General features: G+C 36.9%; 1 protein-coding gene across 2 annotated transcripts in view; it reads left to right on the top strand.

The window, feature by feature from the left end:
• PRMT3 (protein arginine methyltransferase 3) overlaps positions 1–19188 on the top strand; it is a 145829-nt gene that overhangs the window by 95514 nt on the left and 31127 nt on the right. For both annotated transcript variants that reach the window (XM_043973313.1, XM_043973311.1), the window contains exon 13: positions 2255–2341. In XM_043973313.1, the coding sequence (XP_043829248.1) occupies positions 2255–2341 (87 nt within the window). The remainder of the gene's footprint in view (positions 1–2254; positions 2342–19188) is intronic.

The raw sequence follows: 19188 nt of genomic DNA, 5'->3' as shown, positions 1-19188 counted from the left end.
CATTCATTTTAATAAGATTTGGAGTTCCAAATTTTTCTCCCTCCCTCCCTCTCCTCCCCCCTCCACAAGACAGCAACCAGGTTATATATGTACAATCCACAAGTGGTCTTTTTATCAGTTCTTTCTATGGGGTGAATAGTAAGCTTCATCATTAGTCCCTTGGGATTGTCTTGGATCATTGCATTGCCGAGAGTAGTTAAGTCATTCACAATTGCTTATTGTAGGGACCGATTTCATATAGAGAGAGTTAATTGGGTGACTCGCTGAAATATTGGGGTCCCAGAAATAATGAGGGACCTACGTTCAAAGCTCCCTCCCCACCGAACTGCCCTTCTAGATATTTCTCCCAGGCTAATAAGAAAGGAGCCTTACAGCTTCTTTTCCACAAAAGGATCAGATTTTATTTTGGGGGAATTAATTAAACAACAAGGTGAAATTCATAAAAATCAAAGATAAGGAAATAGGGAAAAAGATAACAGATAAATCCTTCTAACTCTAACCTAAGTCTATACAATCCCCAGAGAGTTTCCAATTAAACTAATTCAAAGGAATGTAGGGTTTTTGTGTTCACTCACCACACCTGGGACATCTGCTAGTTTCTTGTATCACCAGGAAAACTGAGGAGAGAGAGCTGGTGAGCTGGCAAGCCCGAGCCTTCTGGAAGCGAATCCAGCCTTCCCTCAGCAAGCAGTCAATCTCCTTCCCCCAAAAGAGGAGGTCCTTCACAAAGCTGCCTATGGAGAGGTTTCTCCTTCTGACCTCAGTAGCATATGTAACTTCAGGGTGGGCCTCCCAAATGAGTCAGCAAAAACTCCAATCATTTTTACCGCATCATCGATCAATACTGCTGTCACCATGCACAATGCCCTCCCAGGTATATGATCCCATAAGTTTTTGTTAAACAGTGAGTTCTTATCCTGTCTCAGCACAGCAGCTCCCTTCTTCTGACTTTCCAAGCCCTTCTTGGTTAGAAGATGATTTCAGCACATTCTTCTGTGGGTTTTGCTGCTCCAGGCCTTGTCCTATGGCCTTAATGGGATGTATTTTGGAGCGATCCTGTCATGAGTTCGGCAGCTCACTGCCTTTGCTCCACCATCTTGGCTCCAGCCTGGAAGTCTCAGAGTATATATTTAATAGGTAGATTTTGAACTGGGATGAAAACCTCGAAAGCCTTTCCAATATCTTCAGCCCTCTAAATACTTAAGAGATCTGTGGTTCTGTCAGCGTGAGTACTTCCCCCCTAGCACAAATTGCCATTCTTCCCAAACTCCAGAGTTTAACCTTGGCGAGTTCCTTGGCCAAAGAAGTCCATTATCTGTGATCAGGCTGACAGTGAATCTCTCTACATGTAGGTAGGCCAGTCTACTGCCAGACGTACTATATGGCTGTCCATGAACCCAGACTAAAAAGGCTTCTGAGATTTGTAGGACCGGCTAAAACTTCGACTCTTTTGTCCATGGCCTTTGATACTTCAGTATCACCTCCATAATGTAGTTAGGTGTCAGCCTTCAGTGGAGGTTTTTAAGTATCAGAGGTACAAAATTTCAGCTAGGAACATTTGTGATATCTATGTGCATGTTATTTGCTGAGTTCTGTTCTACTCAGCTGAAATGAGCAGTGATTCCAAAACATACTGACTGATGTCAGGCAGAAAAACTAAGTGCAACTAAAGACATTTTAGCAGCAACCAACCTTACTTCCTCTGAGCCAACAGATAACTGCGCTTAAGTATAAGCTATAGGAACAACATCAGTATGTGCATGCTATAATTTAGTGAAGTACTTTTTTTAGGGTACCTTGCCACTTACTAACCTGAATGGGAATCTTAACCCTCCACTTTTTTGAGAAAGTATTAAACAAACAGACAGGTTTAGAAAGCAGGTACCTAAAACAGTACTTGGACTGCTGTGAAATGAGGAGTGGGAAGAATCATGAAATAGGGTAGAAAGGAAAAACATGGCAGGTTACTAGTTTTCTTGAGTTGAGCTTTACAGTGCCTTGTTTAGTTTGTTTTGTTATAAATCCCCATAATAGCAAAACCATATTCAAATGCAAGTATAGAAATGAATTCCAAAAATAAACTGCTTTTCATTATTAGCCCACTTGTTTCAATGTTGACTATAACTGCAAACATATTTCCAATTGGCATTCATAGTTTATAATCTTTTTACATGATACAAGAAATCCTGCCTTTCCTGTAGCACATGATAATATTTTTTACAAAGCTTTTTTTTCTTTTTTTTTTTCTGGGTAGCATATAGATTGTCATACTGCCTGTGTCCCTGATCTCGAGTTTTCTTCAGATTTCACCCTGAAAATCACAAAACTGTCCATGTGTACGGTAAGCTATTTCATTCTACCCTCATTGTTTCACTAGCATTGCAGTTGATCGTGGGGCGGGATAGTACATTAATTATAGGGTTGTGATAAATGAAGAAAGCAATTGCCTTCGACAGTCCACATTTGCCTCTACCAGGCTGTGAAACGGATCTGTTCTAACAGATTGGTAAACCTCAGAAAAGTTAGTTTAGTAGAGTGTAACAAAAGACCATGTTTATGTAGTGATTTTCCCTTTGTATGTTCCGCTCTCTTCTTTCCCCATTTTTTTATTATTGTTCCTTTGGAGTACCTGTTTTCATCCTGAAAGGCAAAAAGGTGTATTTTCCCCTAACTGTTCGCATCCAATCCTTTTTTTCAGGTGGTTTACAAGAGTATGCATTAGGATTTCTTATTTTTTAAGTGATTTTGATTTATTTCAGAGAATTCCTATATGTAGCTTTTTTTTTTCTACGCAGAATAGTCTTCACCTTTATTAGGTGTGCCTCTGTGCCTGCTTCCAAGGAAACATGATATGTGTTCACCTGAGTTTAACTGGTATGTTTACTGGTGAATATTTGAAATACAAAAAGATTCATTGCTAAGTTACATGGGCAGTGTGTTTTCTTTTAATTTTGAGTTAACTTTTTAATAGTGAGTACTTTTACTAAATTAAAATATCAAAATGATATTCATAACTTTATGGGGACACATAACTATATGTAGTATGAAGTAAACCTGTAGAAGTTACTCTTGGTTCAGAGTGACGCTTTGGGATGGCTTGATAATATCTTTGTAACTTTTTATATTGATTTGCCATTTATGCATATTTACCATCGGACATTTAAATATTTGTTCAGGTGGACCAGGACTTCTTTGCTTACTTATCATTTCAGTAAATATTTTGTAAAGAAGTTATTTGATTTGGTCACATAACAGCTTTTAGGCAAAGCTGGTCTATAATTTGAAACCATCCAACATACGCGTCACAGTTTTGTGCTTTATTAGTCAAAAGAAAAGTCTTTAAATCTAAATCTGACTCCTCTCTGCTCTCCAAGATTTTATATTGTTGGGTATTTGTTATTGAAATAATTTAAATATCAGAAGTTGCCACCTAAATTCTGTAAGTCCTAGACTCCTTCAGAAAGGTTATTACCAAAATAGAAGGGCATGCATGAAAAAAAATTCAGTCAATTAGCTGGACTTAAGAGGAAGTTCCAGTGTTGAAGCAGAACGAATTTCCAATAGGCAGTTTATTTTCTACATTTGATCATGTCCTGAGTAAAAACTACCAAGGGAAGATGTGAAGTGTTTTTCCTTGTAAAGAGAAAGCAGAAATAAATTTATAGTGTCTCACTTGTTCAATGTGCCATTGTAAGTTTTTCTTCCAAATTTGATTTCAAGTTAGAAGGATATTTTTATTGGTCATTGTCATAATAAGTGGTGCTATAAGTGACTGGAGAGGAAAAGCGTATAAAAAAAGATAAGTGAATACAAGGTGTCTTTTTTAATTGTACAATCTAAGCTTATTCATTCTAATCTAATTTTTCATTGCTATGGAAAAACCTTTACCTTATTAAAAAGACATGAAACAGTTACAGAATAAATAGGTTTAATGAGTTCAGATTTTGAATATTCTGTGAGTGAGTGAGTGCCTTGACAGCACATTATTGGTTCAACAACCTATCTCTTTTTCCCACATTTATCACTGCAGGCCTGACACACATATCTCCAGACATATTTTGCCAAACTGTAGCTGGCTGTTCCTGTTACCAAAACCTGAAGCATACCTTCCTTATTAAAAGAAAGATTAGCAGCTGTGTTTTGTTGGAGAGAACCCGAAGCTACAAGGCATTAAAGAGATGTTAAAGACAAATGAGTACCTAATTGAGGATCTCTCTATAATATAATCAGAGAAATTGGGAGAGCATTGAAAAAGGGAGAGTTTTGAGAGAATCTCAGGCATATGCCCAAAGCATGCTAGAAATAATACTCTCAGATTTCTTTTTGTAATCATCTCTATAACCTAGCATCTGGGAACAGAGAAGGTATTCTTTAGTTTTTCATAGTGGTAAAAATAGCCCATAATGCACATTAGCTTGTGATTTCCCTGCATACCTTAAAGCAATTCTAAATTTGGATTTTACTGTTTTTTGTTGTGCTCAGAAATGTGAATAGCTACAAGGTATAAAATGCCCAAATTCTCTGAGCACTTAAGCCCTTTTTTAATGTATGCATAGCTATTTCCTGCCAAATGAGGTTCTAAATTTGTGGCCTAATTAAAAAAAATTAAAGGGCAAATTAGTTTTTTTTTTAAAGCACCAAAATGCCAAGAACATCTTATGTTTTAATTCCCGTAGTGTGTATGTGCTAGACTGATATTAGTTTAGTTGGCTCTCTCAAGATTAAGCAGTCTTTTAATGGAGAAAAAAAATCTAATTGCCTAAAATTAAAGAGAAAGTAAGATAGCATAGGTTTGTTTATTTAATGTTTTGTGTCATAGAAATTCATTTACAATTTGTTTTTTGAGGATGACGTCTTTGCTGTGTATGATTGTCCTGATTAGAGGATGCTGTCCTAACAAACTTTATTATGAATGAAGTAAAAAAATATAACGTTTGAGCATTTGTTTACTGTATCATGTAGACTTATCAGCAGTTTGAATAAAATTACCTTTCATTTTAGGATTGAGTATAGCCTCATCATACCAGCCTACCCAACCTCAAAGTCATGAACAATCAAATCCTTTATCTTAAGAGAATTTTTGATAAGTTCAAAAGTGAACACTTTAAACCTATAAAAGTACAATATAGTACTTCTTTGTGAGTTCTTGAATATCAATATTAATTATACAGTGGTATATATAGCTTTCTTCTGTGTCCACTTAGCTGGGAAGATAAAAATCATTCCTACACTTAAGGAGATCACATTCTAATAAGGGAGAAAAAATGCAAACTATATACAAACAAGCTAACAGGATAAATTGGAGGTGCTCTCACAGAGAATGCACTAAAATTAAGGGGGATTGGGAAAGACCTTGCAGAAAGTGAGATTTTAGCTGAGACTTGAAGGAAGCCAGGAAGCAGAGGTATGGATGAAAAGTATTTCCAGGCATGGGGCATAGCAAGTAAAAAGTCACAGAGTATGGGCAGCTAGGTGGCGCAGTGGATAGAGCACCGGCTCTGGATTCAGAAGGACCTGAGTTCAAATCTAACCTCAGACACTTAACACTTACTAGCTATGTGACCCTGGGCAAGTCACTTAACCCCAATTGCCTCACCAAAAAAAAAAAAAAAAACCATCACAGAGTAGGGAAATGGAGTTTCTTTTGCTAGGAACAACAAGAAGGCCTGTGTCAGAGAGGATATGGAGGGGAGTAAAGCATTAAAAAAACTAGAAAGAGGAAGGGGCCAGGTTATGAAAAGTTTTAAAATCCAAATAGAGGACTTTTCTATTTAGTCCTGGAGGTAAAAGAGAACCACTGGTGTTCATTGGAGGGGAGCGAAAAAGGAAGTGAGATACATGGTCACACCTAAGCTTTAGGAAGACCAGTTTGATAGCTGAGTAGAAGGTAGTCTGGCTTGGGGAGAGATTTGAGGTGGGTGCCTTGATTGGAGATAGCTTTCTCAAGGAATTTAGCCACAAAAGGGAGAAGAGATAGAGGATGATAGCTGTCAGAAAGGTACAGATCACGTGAGGATTTTTTTTAAGAATGGGGTTGACATTGGTATGTTTGTAGACAGCAGGAAAGCATTGCCAACAGAGAGAGAAATAGAAGATGAGTAAGAAGTTGGAGTCACCTCTGCAGGGAGAAGCTGGTATGAAGTTGAACTGATTCATTCACTAGGAGATCAAAATGGTAAAGGGGGTAGAGTGGATTATAATCACTGCAGAGGTGATATTGAGGGCTTTCCCCACCATCCATCCCTAGTACAATGCAGTGTACCCAGTCAGCCTCATCAAAGTGTTTGTTGAATAAATGAGTCATTTAGCTTGATCTAATTTTTTTTCATGTTTTAAATCCTTTGTTAGCATATGTGACTATATTATCATACTGCCTATAGTGCATAGATCAAACCCAAATCCCTACTCATTCCAAAACTCCACAGTGATCAGAAATGTTTTCCCAAGCATTTTTTTTTTCAGTTAAATATTACAAAAATATAGATAATTCTTGGACTTAAAATTGAAAAAGACTTTCTTGTTCTTTATATCTAAATCTCTTTTACAATAATGATATTGTTTTGGGTGACAGGGCTACATAAAATCGAAGTGAAGGAAGCTATGTTGGCATTTGAGAATTGTTGTCCCTTTTAAGGGAAATCCCTGGATCCATGTGGAGAACTAATGATAGATTAATGACTGTACATGGAAAGAGATGGCAGTATCAGTATATAATGTCTTAGTGACAGCTTCATGAGTAAAAACAAAGTTGATCAGAGGAAAAATTCTAAAAGGAGCCAGAATATCCAAATTTCCCAAGGGAGAATCTGAAGTAAGTTAATAATTAAGTTAGTGATGTGAGTTAAAAACCATTAGAAACAAAGGGTTCATTGATTCAGTGATATTTATTTTATTAATATAAATAAAGTGAAGCAAAATTCACTCAACAAACTTTACTGAGCACCTAGAAGTAAGGCAGTGGGATACAAGTTTAGGAGGTACAAAAAGATGAATAAAACACAACCCCTGTCCTACAGTACATTGCAGTCTAATTAGGAAAGGAATAAGACATATACAAATTCCTGTAATAAAAATAGAGTGTGATCAGTGTATGGGTGAGGTGCAGAAAAAGTGCTATGAAAATGGAGAGGTAGAACAGGATCCCTTTGGCTGAAGGTAGATAAATCTTAAGTAGGAGCTAAGCCTCAAAAGTGAACAGAAAAATAAGAACATTCTCACTGTCGGCCATGTTTGACCTGTAAGCAAAGACATTCTGATTCCTTGATCATAAGTTATGTGAAGAGGTGAAGTGGGAAAGAAAGCTTGAAAAGTAGAATTGAGACTAATTGCAGAGGGGCCCTGAATGTCCAGCTGAGGAGTTTGGCTGTGATTCAGTAGGTAGAGATTCTGTTTCCATTGCATGGAACATAAGCAAGGAGAAGGTGCCAAGAGAACATGGAGGGTTAACAGTGTCAGATACTTCTGAAAAGTCAAAGAAGATGAGGACTGAGAAAAGGCCATTGGATTTTACAGATAGGAGATTTGAGAGAGAGGTTTCAGTGGAGTAGTAGAGAAGGAGGTCTGATTTTAGAGTTGTAGATGAAAATTGTCCCTAAATCATGGCATTTTCAGGTGGCCACTGTGCTTTACACATAATAAATGGTTGTTGAATGAACGAATGCTTCTTTCTTTCTCTACATATGTTAACAATGAAACATACATAATGCGCAGAGAAAATGTCCAGACCTTAGTCCCAACAGAAGTCAGAGAGGTTATATGAAAATCAGGCGATGGGTAACAAATAAAGGAAATATTTTGGTTCCTATTGGGTTTTTTTGGGAACCAGAACAAGTCTGTAAGCATTTTAAAATGCTTAATTTTTTTGGCTATGTTGGTTAAAGAGTTAATCTTTTAAATATTTCCTTTTTCTTTTCTAATGAAGTAGTTATGAAGACTACATTACATTTTTCTTTAAGACAACACTAAACTATTCCCATTTGAAACTTCATTGATCTGTTGCTCAGTCCTGGCCTTCGTCTTCATTTTGCTTTTTAATCAAGCTTTAAATTTTTCCATTGGTTTAAGAAAATAGCAAGATTAGTACATTTCTTTGCAGCTATAGTATTTAAACCCTCTTTCAGGACTTTTGAGATTCTTCTGACAGTCTAAACCTGCCATCTCCAAACTCATTACTGAGTATTAAATCAGTTCTAAGTAATTTTGGTGCAAGTTGACCTAATTTTGACCTTGCAAAGCTAATAAGCTAAAGAAACTAGTTAGGAAAGCACATCTGTGCTACTTAGAAAAAAGTAAAATTTGTCCTAAACTTGCATCATAGATTTTAGTAGGGCATCTGGTAAGTATTTTTTTAATTTAATTTAAATGTTTTAATAGACTTCTTTAGTGGGATTTTCTGTCTTTTTCCACTAGTATTTCTAATTATACAATGCATAACAAATAATTAGTGCCATTATCTTGATATATGAAGGAAAGTTAATTCCTTTCTCTCTGTCTCTGTCTTTGTCTCTCTCTTTCTCTCTGTCATTAGAAGTGTATTGGGGGGAGGGAGTGGCTGTTGCCAGGGGCGAAGTAAGAGTTCTTTCTGTCTAGTCATAAGAACATAACATTTTTCGTCAAATCTAATCCATCTAGTAATGTATCTCAGGGTCCCCATCATGATATCAGCCTAAGCTTTAGCATCCCTGCCCCCAAACATACCTGCCTTTCCTTAATCCATTTTAGAGTAATTGATACCTGATTTATTCAGATTCTTCTGACCCTCTTTTGACTTGGGAGCTGTTCTACTTAAACTGAGTTCTCATAATAAAGTGGGTAGAAGGCCGATTGGCCTTGGAATCAGAAGAAATTGGACTTAAGTCTTACTGTCGTCATATCTGACCTTTCATGACTCCATCCGTTTGGGGTTTTCTTTGCAAAGAAACTGGAGTGGTTTGCCATTCCTTTCTCTAGCTCATTTAAAGATGAGGAAACTGAGGCAAGCAGGGTTAAGCGACTCCCCTCTGGTCACAAAGCTAGTAAGTGTTTGAGGCTGGATTTGAAGTCTAGCTTCTGGCAGATACTGGCTCTATGACTGTAAGCTAATCATTTAGCTTTGCTGTACCCCCAGGCAACTCTCCAAGACTACCAGATACAGAACAGCTGTGTTATAATGGTGTATATAGCAAAGTTCTGCGTAATTTCTGTGGAAGAAGGTCACGAAGCTCTGAAAGGGTAAGGGAAGATTTCTTGGAGGACCTGACGTTAGAATTCCATTTTGAAGAGTAGCTTGGAATCTACCTTCTGAGAAGTCATACTCTTCCTACCTCTCATGGCATGGCAGTGCCAGCTGGGCATACCCTTTCAGTTTCTTTTAAAATATTAACTGTAGGTACTGTATGTGTGAAATCTTTGTCTAGAGATCAGCAGATTGACATATTATGGAGAACTGGAGGATATTGCTGTCTTTGTACTAAATGAAACCAGAAGCACAAGAAAGTGGAAGCTTAAGGGAAAGTTCACAAATTGTCCTTAGGAGCAGCAAATGAAAAAGCTAGCAGTTGGTACGGTGAGGCAATTGGGGTTAAGTGACTTACCCAGGGTCACACAGCTAGTAAGTGTTCAGTGTCTGAGGTTAGATTTGAACTCAGGTCCTCCTCACTCCAGGGCCAGTGCTCTATCCACGGCGCCATCTAGCTGCCCCTATGGTTGTGTTTCAAAAGGATGCCTTGGATACTTGGTCATCTCCTCTTGTAATGCTCACAAAGAGTATAAATAAAGACAACATGAGATAATTATAGAATATGTGACAGTAATCTTTCCCTTCCAAATCCAGCCCTCTTCTAGACTTTACTATTTCTGTGTAGGACACCCTCATCTTTCCCCACTTTTCACAACCTTACAGATTCACAACCTCACTTTTCCCTCATGAAGCCAGTCATTTGCCATATCTTGTTTCTTTCTCCACATCTCTTAATCTATGTGTTCTTCTTTTCATTTCTCATTTTCTGTCTCTCTCTCTCTTAGTTTAGCCTTTAAAGAAAGCTCTTCACAGCTTGCCTTCTTCCTGTCTTTCCAGTCTTCTGGCACATTAGTCCCTTCTTACACACTCTATCCACTGTATTGACCTGCTGGTTGTTCTTGGCCCATGACAATCCATCTGCTGCTCCCATACTTAGCATCTACTCTTTTCTCTCATCTACCTCTTAAAATTCCTGTTTTTCTTCAAAATTCAGCTTAGCACTATTTCTGTTGGAGGCCTTTTATGGGCCCCCCCCAGCCTGTAGTGCCTTCCCTGTAAAGTTATCTCTCACCTTTTCTTTCTCTCTCTCTCTCTCTCTCTCTCTCTCTCTCTCTCTCTCTCTCTCTCTCTCTCTTTCTCTCTCTCTTTCTCTCTCCATATACATAAATACGTGTGTATATGTGTGTGGGTGTGTGTTGTCTCTCCCATTAGATGATAAACTTCTTGAGGGCATTGACTATTTGTTTTTTCTTTGTGTTTCCAGTGATGAGATGGTGCTTAATGAACATTTACAAAATTCATCTATCCATTCATGTCAAAGAGGAGATTCTAGATAACAACTATAGCTATAGCTGTAATATCCGTAATGTAGAGTAATAGCTGTAGGCAGCTAGGTGCTACAGTGAATAGAGTCCTGGGCCAGAAATCATGAAGACCTGAGATCAAATCTGGCCTCAGACACCTTTTCTTTTTGATTTTTTTTTCCCCAATTACATGTAAAAAAATTTTAACATTCATTTTTTAAAAATTTTGGATCCCCAATTCTCTCCTTCCCACATGATTGAGAAGGCAAGCAATTTAATAAAGGCTATACAGCAGTCATGCAAAACATGTCCATATTAGTCATGTTGTGAAAGAAAACAGACAAAAAAAAAAACTCAAGAAAAATAGAGTAAAAAAAAGTATCCTTTGATCTTCATTCAGACTCCATCAGTTCTTTCTCTGGAGATAGATAGTATTTTCCAAAATGAGTCCTTCAGAATTGTCTTAGAGCATTGCATTGCTGAGAATAGCTAAGTTATTCACAGTTGATTATTATACAATACTGCTGTTACTGTGTACAATGTTCTCCTGGTTCTGCTCACTTCATTTTGCATCAATTCATGTAAATCTTTCCAGGTTTTTCTGAAAGCATCCTCTTTATTTTCTTATAGCATAATAGTATTCCATCACAATTATATACCATAACATATTCGGCCATTCCCCAAATGATGGCCATCCTCTCATTTTCCAGTTCTTTGCCACCACAAAAAAGCTGCGATAAATATTTTTTAATAAAACTCTTTTTCCTTTTTTTTTTTTTTTAATCTCTTTGAAACAGAGACCTACTGGTTGTTGCTGGCTCAAAGGGTATCTATGCATAGTTTTATTGCTTTTTGGACATAGTTTCAAATTGCTCTCCAGAATGGTTAGGTCAGTTTACAACTCCACCAACAGTGCATTTAGTGTCTTAATTTTCCTACTTCCCCATCCAACATTTGTCATTTTCCTTTTCTGTCAGTAGCCAATCTGAGAGGTGTGAGGCACTACCTCAGAGTTATTTCAACTTGTATTTCTCTAATCAGTAGTGATTTAGAGCATTTGTTCAAATGACTATAGATAGCTTTTGACCATTTATCAATTGGGGAATGACTTATATTCTTATAAATTTGATTCAGTTCTCTATATTTTTGAGAAATGACAGCCTCAGACACTAGTTGTGTGACTCTGGACAATTCATTTCACCTCTGTATGCTTCAGTTTCCTCAACTGAAAAATAAGGATAATAATACTATCTACCTCTCAGGGTTGTTGTGAGAGTCAAATGAGATAATAATTATAAAGTACTTAGCACAGTATCTGGCACACAATAGACCCTTGATAAATGCTTGTTTCCTTCCTCCCTGTCACATCTGTCATGCTTTAAGATTTACAGGGGCAGCTAGGTGGCGCAGTGGATAGAGCACTAGCCCTGGATTCAGGAGTACCTGAGTTCAAATCCGGCCTCAGACACTTGACACTTACTAGATGTGTGACCCTGGGCAAGTCACTTAACCCCAGTTGCCTCACCAAAAAAAAGATTTACAAAGACTTTTATGTCTTTTTATCCTCACAACAGCCCTGTGAGGGGTTCCATTTTTATTCCTATTTTACAGATAAGGAAACTGAAGCTGGGAGAGGTTAATTGACTTGCCCAGGGTCACACTGTTGGTAAGTGTCTGAGACAGGATTTTTAATTCAGATCTTCTTGAGTCTTGAGTCCAAGGCTAGTCTATATGTGAAATGCAAGGAGCACTGCTTAAATGTGTCTGGGGGCATTTGTAAAGGAGCATCTTGTACTGAAGAGGGTAGAAAAGATGGAAAGACAAAAAGGGGGTAGACAAGATGTATTTTACATTATAAGAATTAGCGTATACAGACTCATTTGATGTTGAAGCCTTGTTGCATGTCTCTAACCTGTTAAAGAAAGGAATTAGAGAATAATTCTGTCACTTTTGCCAATCTGAAGGGGTCAGAATACATCTCCTTCCCCCAGCCCCAAAGGATCATGTGATAGTCTTAAGACCAGTCCTCAGGATGTTTCCAATGTCTTTGTGTTTATGGACAGATCACTGCTTCCTTTCATCAGTAGGAAGTAAGGTCGAGGAGGAAGTTTGAAATAAGGCTGTACCAGTTATCATTTAGGTCAGAGAGGGGACTCTTTAGGTCCAAAATTTGCTTTTGAAATTGCAAGAAGAAAAGATGGGCTAAATGAGAAAAACTTTCTAGTTACACTCTGATAATCATATCATTAGATTTAATCAGAATTAAAAGTATTAAATCTCTTTCCAGTAAATTTTGCTGCTGTTATCTTTTTAATGGAGAGTCTATGCTGCTTGCTCTTTACTGCTTGTCCTGTAGTTGAGGCCTAATCAGTAATGACAATATCTCTTGGGAAGTATTTGGCACCTACTGTTTATTGCTCCCAGAAGGAATTAAAAAAGAAGAGAAAAATACAAATTTTATCTTGGGGAAAAAATAGAGAATTAATAGGAGAAAGAATAGAGTCCAAAACTTTATGATTTAATTAATATTGGAAGAAAATGATGCTTTATAATCTTAATGCAATTGATTATTGCTTTGTAGTTTAAATACCAATTACCAATAATGGTATTCAGCATATAATTATTTATGAAGTTTCTTTATTAAAATGTTAGATTAAATGGTTATTAACAGAATATAATGATTTTATGTAATTAACATGTAAACCTTTACTTTTAAGTGCATCAGTTGATAAATCATATTTTGATCTTATATTAAGGTTTTTTAAAGAAATATTCCATCACAAAATAGCAGTTGTCTTTTTGTTATACTGTAGTGACTGCTGCATGGATTACAAGCACTCTATCTCCATGCTTGGATAAACTCCATCAAAAGCACATTATCCTCCTACCTCTGTGGCCAGCTGCCTAATTGTATCTGCTGTAGCTGCACGCTGTTGGAACATGATACCAGTGAGGAACAAGAATGATAAATTGCTCCCTGCAGGTGATGGTGATGATGATAATTTTTAATTTCCTTCTTTCTCACTGAATTAGTCTGGTTGTCTTCACTGGTTCTCATAAAGAGTGGTCTGATCTTATTTTGTTAGCTGCAATACAGCTAAATATGTTTGTGGTGATTCCTATTATATAAGCAATATTCATTGTACCAACGTGCTTATTGAAGCAATTAATTTTTTAATTCAGACCATTATTTTTAAAACAAAATTCTATAAACCAACTACATGTTTTCACCTTTATATGCATAGCAATATGTGATAAGGATAACTGATCAATAAGGAAAATAATGTCTTTTATGATGATTTTTAATGATTCATTTTATCTAGTAAATAGGTAAAATTTTATATGAAAAATGTTTATTTTACAATTTAAGATTATGAAATCTGACCCTAATTTCCACCTAAAATTTTGATAGTTTATCTAATTGTATTTTTGAAATACATATTACAAATTTAATTGCCTCATTTTGAAATGGTCTGCTCCATATCCTTAAAGGTGTATTAAAGATTTTTTTTTTTTTGATCAGGCCCTATGATTTTATCCTTGCAAGGAGCTCCCCATCATATCAGCAGATCTGCAGCCTAATGCAAACTGTAAGCTCTTGGCTGAAGATGATGTTCAGGATTGAGGGTGTGGTACCTGGTAGGCACTGATGAAGCATTGCCCCTGGGTTGATGAGCTTCACTGTCAATTCCACTCTCTTCTTAAACATTCAGGTTCAGTTTTTAGATCAGTTCTCACGATTGCAGTTAGACTTTCTCCTCCTTTCACTGCAAATCGCCACATGACTGAAATTTGGCTGACAGCTATGGCACGCTGTACTGCTCAGTACAGTCAAAGTGCATTCATTTTCATTATAACTCTGCCTCTACAGATTAACCCAGCTGCTGCAGGTACTAGATTTTAATGCATTTAATTTTTTCCCACCAGTTTCGTTTGCCCCTGACAGTGTATTTATGAAGGAAAAAAGGGCAGAATTATTCTGTTGTTAGGGCTTCTTCTAATCTCCTATTTTTCAAGACCACATTTGTCAGGTTATAGCTTCAGTAATTTATTACCATAGTCTACTAGTCATCATTTTCAATTTCCTAGTGTGCATTCTTTAGTCTAATGTTTGAATGACTCTTAGAGAGAATGTGAGAGTAAAGTTCATTGAGATTAGTCCTCAGGGAACCTATAGATGATCTGTCAAAGGAATAATAATGAAATGGTGAAATTGTACTGGAGGAAATAAGTGGCATGTTTATGGTTTGAAGGAGGAGAAAAGAGTTCTTTTACCCCTACATCAGCAGGTATATGTCTGATTTGTCTTTACATATTCAGTATTCAAATGACCTAGGAACTACCTCAGATTTAAATTGGTTTGTTAATATATTTTAAAGCTCTTAGATCCTCTTAGAGGATCTCCTTCCTCTTAGAGTTCTAATTATTGTTTGGGTTTAGAGGTTCAGTATCCCCTTTATCATAGGATCATAGATCTGGAGCTGGAAGGGCCCAACTGCAGTCCCCTCTTTTTACAGGTGATTTAACTGAGGCACAGTACAGTTAAATCACTTGCCCAGTATCACAAAGCCAGTTTGTGTCAGAGACGGGATTTGAACTGAGGTGTTCCTAATTCCTAGTCTATTGCTTTAATCCTTATAACTTCTAGCTACCTCAAAGTAATGAGTATTGTGGTTCACATGTCAAATGATGGTACTGTAATCAGTTCTCAGTTATCTGCATGCCTGTCAAGCTAATTTGTGGATTTTCTGCCAGTAATTTTTATTACTAGGTTGGCTTTCCTCCCAATATACTGTTGAGCTCCTCTCTGGTTTTTATCTGGTAGGTGTTCAGAAAACACAAACTAATTTTGGATCATAGATCACAGATTTAGAACTGAAAGGGATTTCAGGAATTATCTTTCTAAACCTCTTTGTTTTTATAGATTAGGAAAGACCCAGAGGATGACTTGCCCAAGATTTTACTCTTAGAATACTAAGTAACTGAGTAGAGATTTGAATCCAGGTTCTCTGACTCCAAATTGAGGGTTTTGTTTTTTTTCCATGAAACTACACTGCCAACATTACCTCATCAGGAATAGTTAATTTTTAATTAATAATATAGCTATATCTATAGAGGATAAAAAGGTTATACGACCAATTTCAAAGCTTGATATAAAGGATTTGTTATTTCAGATGATATTTTTTCACTAATTTCTTCCATTGATGGCCTGAACAATCAAAAAGATTATTTTCAATTTTTATTTCATATTCTAGTTTTCCTTTCATTGCTTAGAAACTACATATCCTGTAGTTACCCAAAGGCATAGTATGCATGTCACTTTTTGCCCTTATATCTTTTCTGTTTGGCAATTTTATCCTCTTAGTCTTTGAAGTTTTAAAAAAAACTCCAATTTTAGAGCAAAGCAGTGAAGTATATCATTTAAAAGGGATTTGTGTTCCTGAAGAAGTATCTTGATTCTTATGTGTTCTTCTCATGTATGAAACCTTTCTTATTGACAACCTATAATCCATGAATCTTCTCAGCTTCTTAATGGTATAAATTATACTCATCTATGTTAACTTGTAATATCTGTGCAAAGTATTCTCCTTAGCAATTTCCCTACATTTTACACTTAAGACATTTCAACATTCTCTGATAATATATCAAGGATACCTAACCAGGACTTTGTCGATGTTGTTTTTTGCAGGTTTTTCTGACAAAAAAACTTGAGAGAAAATTCAAATAGTTTCAAATGAATTTAAGATTCCTTGTACTATTCTAGCATTACTATGTCTTTGTTCCTCTTAATTTTTCAGTCTTTTATAATTGAATCTTTGGGGATTACACTTTTATTGTTTTCTCATTTTCTCTTGCCTCTCTCTTAGTTGGATTCTTAGGGAAGGTCATTTTGGCTTAACAAAAATATCTGTCCTTAAGAATTAAAATATATTAAATCATCCATCTTTGCATTATGTCTCTTTTGGAGTATGTAATGGGTATGTAAATTGATTATGGTCATATACCTGTCCTTCTTATTACTTCCTAGCTGACTATACCTCCTGCTCTCTGACCATAATCTTTACCTCATTCCCACAGGAAACTTGAATTGCACCCCTGGACCCCCACACTGATAAGTGAGCTTTCACCTTATCTTTTTGTGGCCTTGGTCTCCACACTACTTCTAGGGTTTCCTCACCATTTTAATTATTGTTCTCTATGCTATTTCCGTCCCCTCCAATATGATTCCCACTTTATTTACCCTTCTTCCTTATGTCCTTTGAAATTATAGACCTTTCCTCCTTCAAATAAATTTTATTATTTTGTTCAGTTCTAAAAAGTATCCCCTTGATGGTTTGTTTAGTATGCTCCTAAAATTGTTTATTAAAATTAGTATTGTTATTTGTAATTCTTAAGGGTGATTTGTAATTATCTATACAAGCCTTGCGTGTACCTTGGCAGACTGAATTCCAGACACTTTATGCATTTTGCAAATTTTATTTTAATTGCTGTTTTTCTTTTATTTACTTCTGAATTATTTTGCTATTAAAATTATGTTGATATTTATGGGTTATTTTATATGATGTTACTTTATTCAAGCTATTAATTGTTTCAAATAGTTTATGTGCTGATTCGCTGAAGTTTTCTAAGTTAAGTATCATCCTGCCAAAGAGCAAATAATTTGTTTCTTCTTTGCTGATGTTTTCTTTGCCTTTGGTTTCTTTATTGTTGTCCTTACATGTCTAAAATTGTCACATAATTATGAGAAGGGTACATTCTTGCTTTAATGCTGTATTTTTGGGGAAAGCTACTTTTTAATGTTTCCCCAATACAAATAATACTGGTTTGGGGGTTTAGAGCTATACTTTTTATCATATTAAATAGTGGCCCTTCTGACTCTATTTTCTAGGGTTTTTAGCATAAATGAGTAGAGCTAGGTGGCTTAGTGGATGGAGCACAGAGCTTGGAGTCTGGAAGACCTGAGTTCAAATGTGACCTGACTAGCTTTGTGACCCCCAGGCAAGTCACTTATTCCTTGTTGTCTTGGTTTTCTCATCTCTAAAGTGGGGATAATACTAGCTCCTACTACCCAGGATTGTTGTAAGGATCAAATGAGATCATATTGTAAAGCACTTAACACCGTTCCTGGCACATAGTAAACACTATATAACTGTTAGCTGCTATTATTAGCCTCTTTCCTCCAGATCACCCTTATCCTTTAAAAACTAAACAGAAGTCTTCACTAGACCCTCCCATGCCTTCAAGCCAACACTTGATAATGTTCTTTACTTTCACAGCCAACTCCTAGGCAATGATTTTTTTACTTCCTTAAATCCTATTATTCCTCAGTGATTTCCAACTCTGTACCTTTCTCCTGAAATTGGTCTCTCCCAAGTTAACAACTGTTCTCATAATTTCTAAAATCCAGTGGCTTTTTCTCAGTCATTTTCCTTCATCTTTCTATAATATTTGACTCTGTTGATCATCCCTTCCTTAGGATTACTCCTCCCTCCCTGTGATTTCAGGGCTCTGCATTCTCCTGCCTATCTGATCATTCCTTCATAGCCTCCTTTGATGGATCATCATCCATGTCCCATAGCTTTTTCATGGTTATGCTCAAGGTTTTATCCTGGATACTCTCTCTCTCTTTCACTCTCTCCCCCTCAGTCCCCACCGCCTCCCCAAACCTTTTTTGTTCCAGTGTCATTTCTATACATACAGCTCCCAAGTCCACTTAGGTACAGTTGTCTTCCAGGCTGTAGTCCTGCCTGCCTCCTCAGCTATTCCACCTGGGATATCTCAGAGTTGTACTTGTCTTTCTACCTGCCCAGTTTCCATTAAGGGAATTAACATCGTGCTATTCTTCCAGGTTTAAAATCCTGAAATTAACCTTGATCCTTCATTCTTCCTCATCCCTTACTTCCAGTCATTTACCCACCTCATTATTTCCACTTCCACAATATCTCTGTTCTCTTCACTCACATAGCCACTGTCCTAACTCAAGTGCTTATCATCTTTCTCCTGAACTATTTCATAGTAGCTTTCTCATTGGCCTCTCTGCCTCAAGTCTTTCTCTTTTCCAGTCTATGTGCCACAAAGCCATCAAAGGAGAGGTCTGACCACATCACTCTTCTAGTCATCGAGGTGGTGGAGTATGGAAAGGACTGGATTCAGTCAGGAAGGACCTGAGTTTGGCCAGGCGCATACCTTTTTGTGACTTAGTTTCTTCATTTGTATAATAAGGGAGTGTGACTTAGTGACCCATAAAGACCCTTCTACCTCTGAATCTGTGATCCCTACTCAGATAGTTTCAATGGCTCCCAGTTGTCTCTATGAGAAAATTAAAACTCGTCTGTTTGGCATTTAAAGCCGACACCATTCTACCTTTCTAGGTTCTTTGCCTTATCTGTGTTCCAGTCAAACTGCCCTCCTTGCTGTTCCTCAGCTCTTATGTTCCACTTCCTATCTCTGCCTTTGCTCAGGCTATCCAGCCTGCGTGCCTAGAAGGCACTCCCTCCTTACTTCTGTGCCTTAGAATCCCTGCCTAGTTCCATTCAAAGTTGGCTTAAGCAGGAGCAGCTGTAGTAGCAGCAGTAGCTAGCATTTATATCGCGCTTTACAGATTGGGGGGTGGGGTGTGTGCTATCATTATCCCCATTTTACAGATGGGAAAATTGAGGTAGAAAG

Source organism: Dromiciops gliroides, chromosome 6, assembly GCF_019393635.1.
Source record: "Dromiciops gliroides isolate mDroGli1 chromosome 6, mDroGli1.pri, whole genome shotgun sequence".
Lineage (NCBI taxonomy): Eukaryota > Metazoa > Chordata > Mammalia > Microbiotheria > Microbiotheriidae > Dromiciops > Dromiciops gliroides.
The sequence above is the reverse complement of the archived record's forward strand: the minus strand, read 5'-3'. Positions and strand labels throughout refer to the sequence as shown.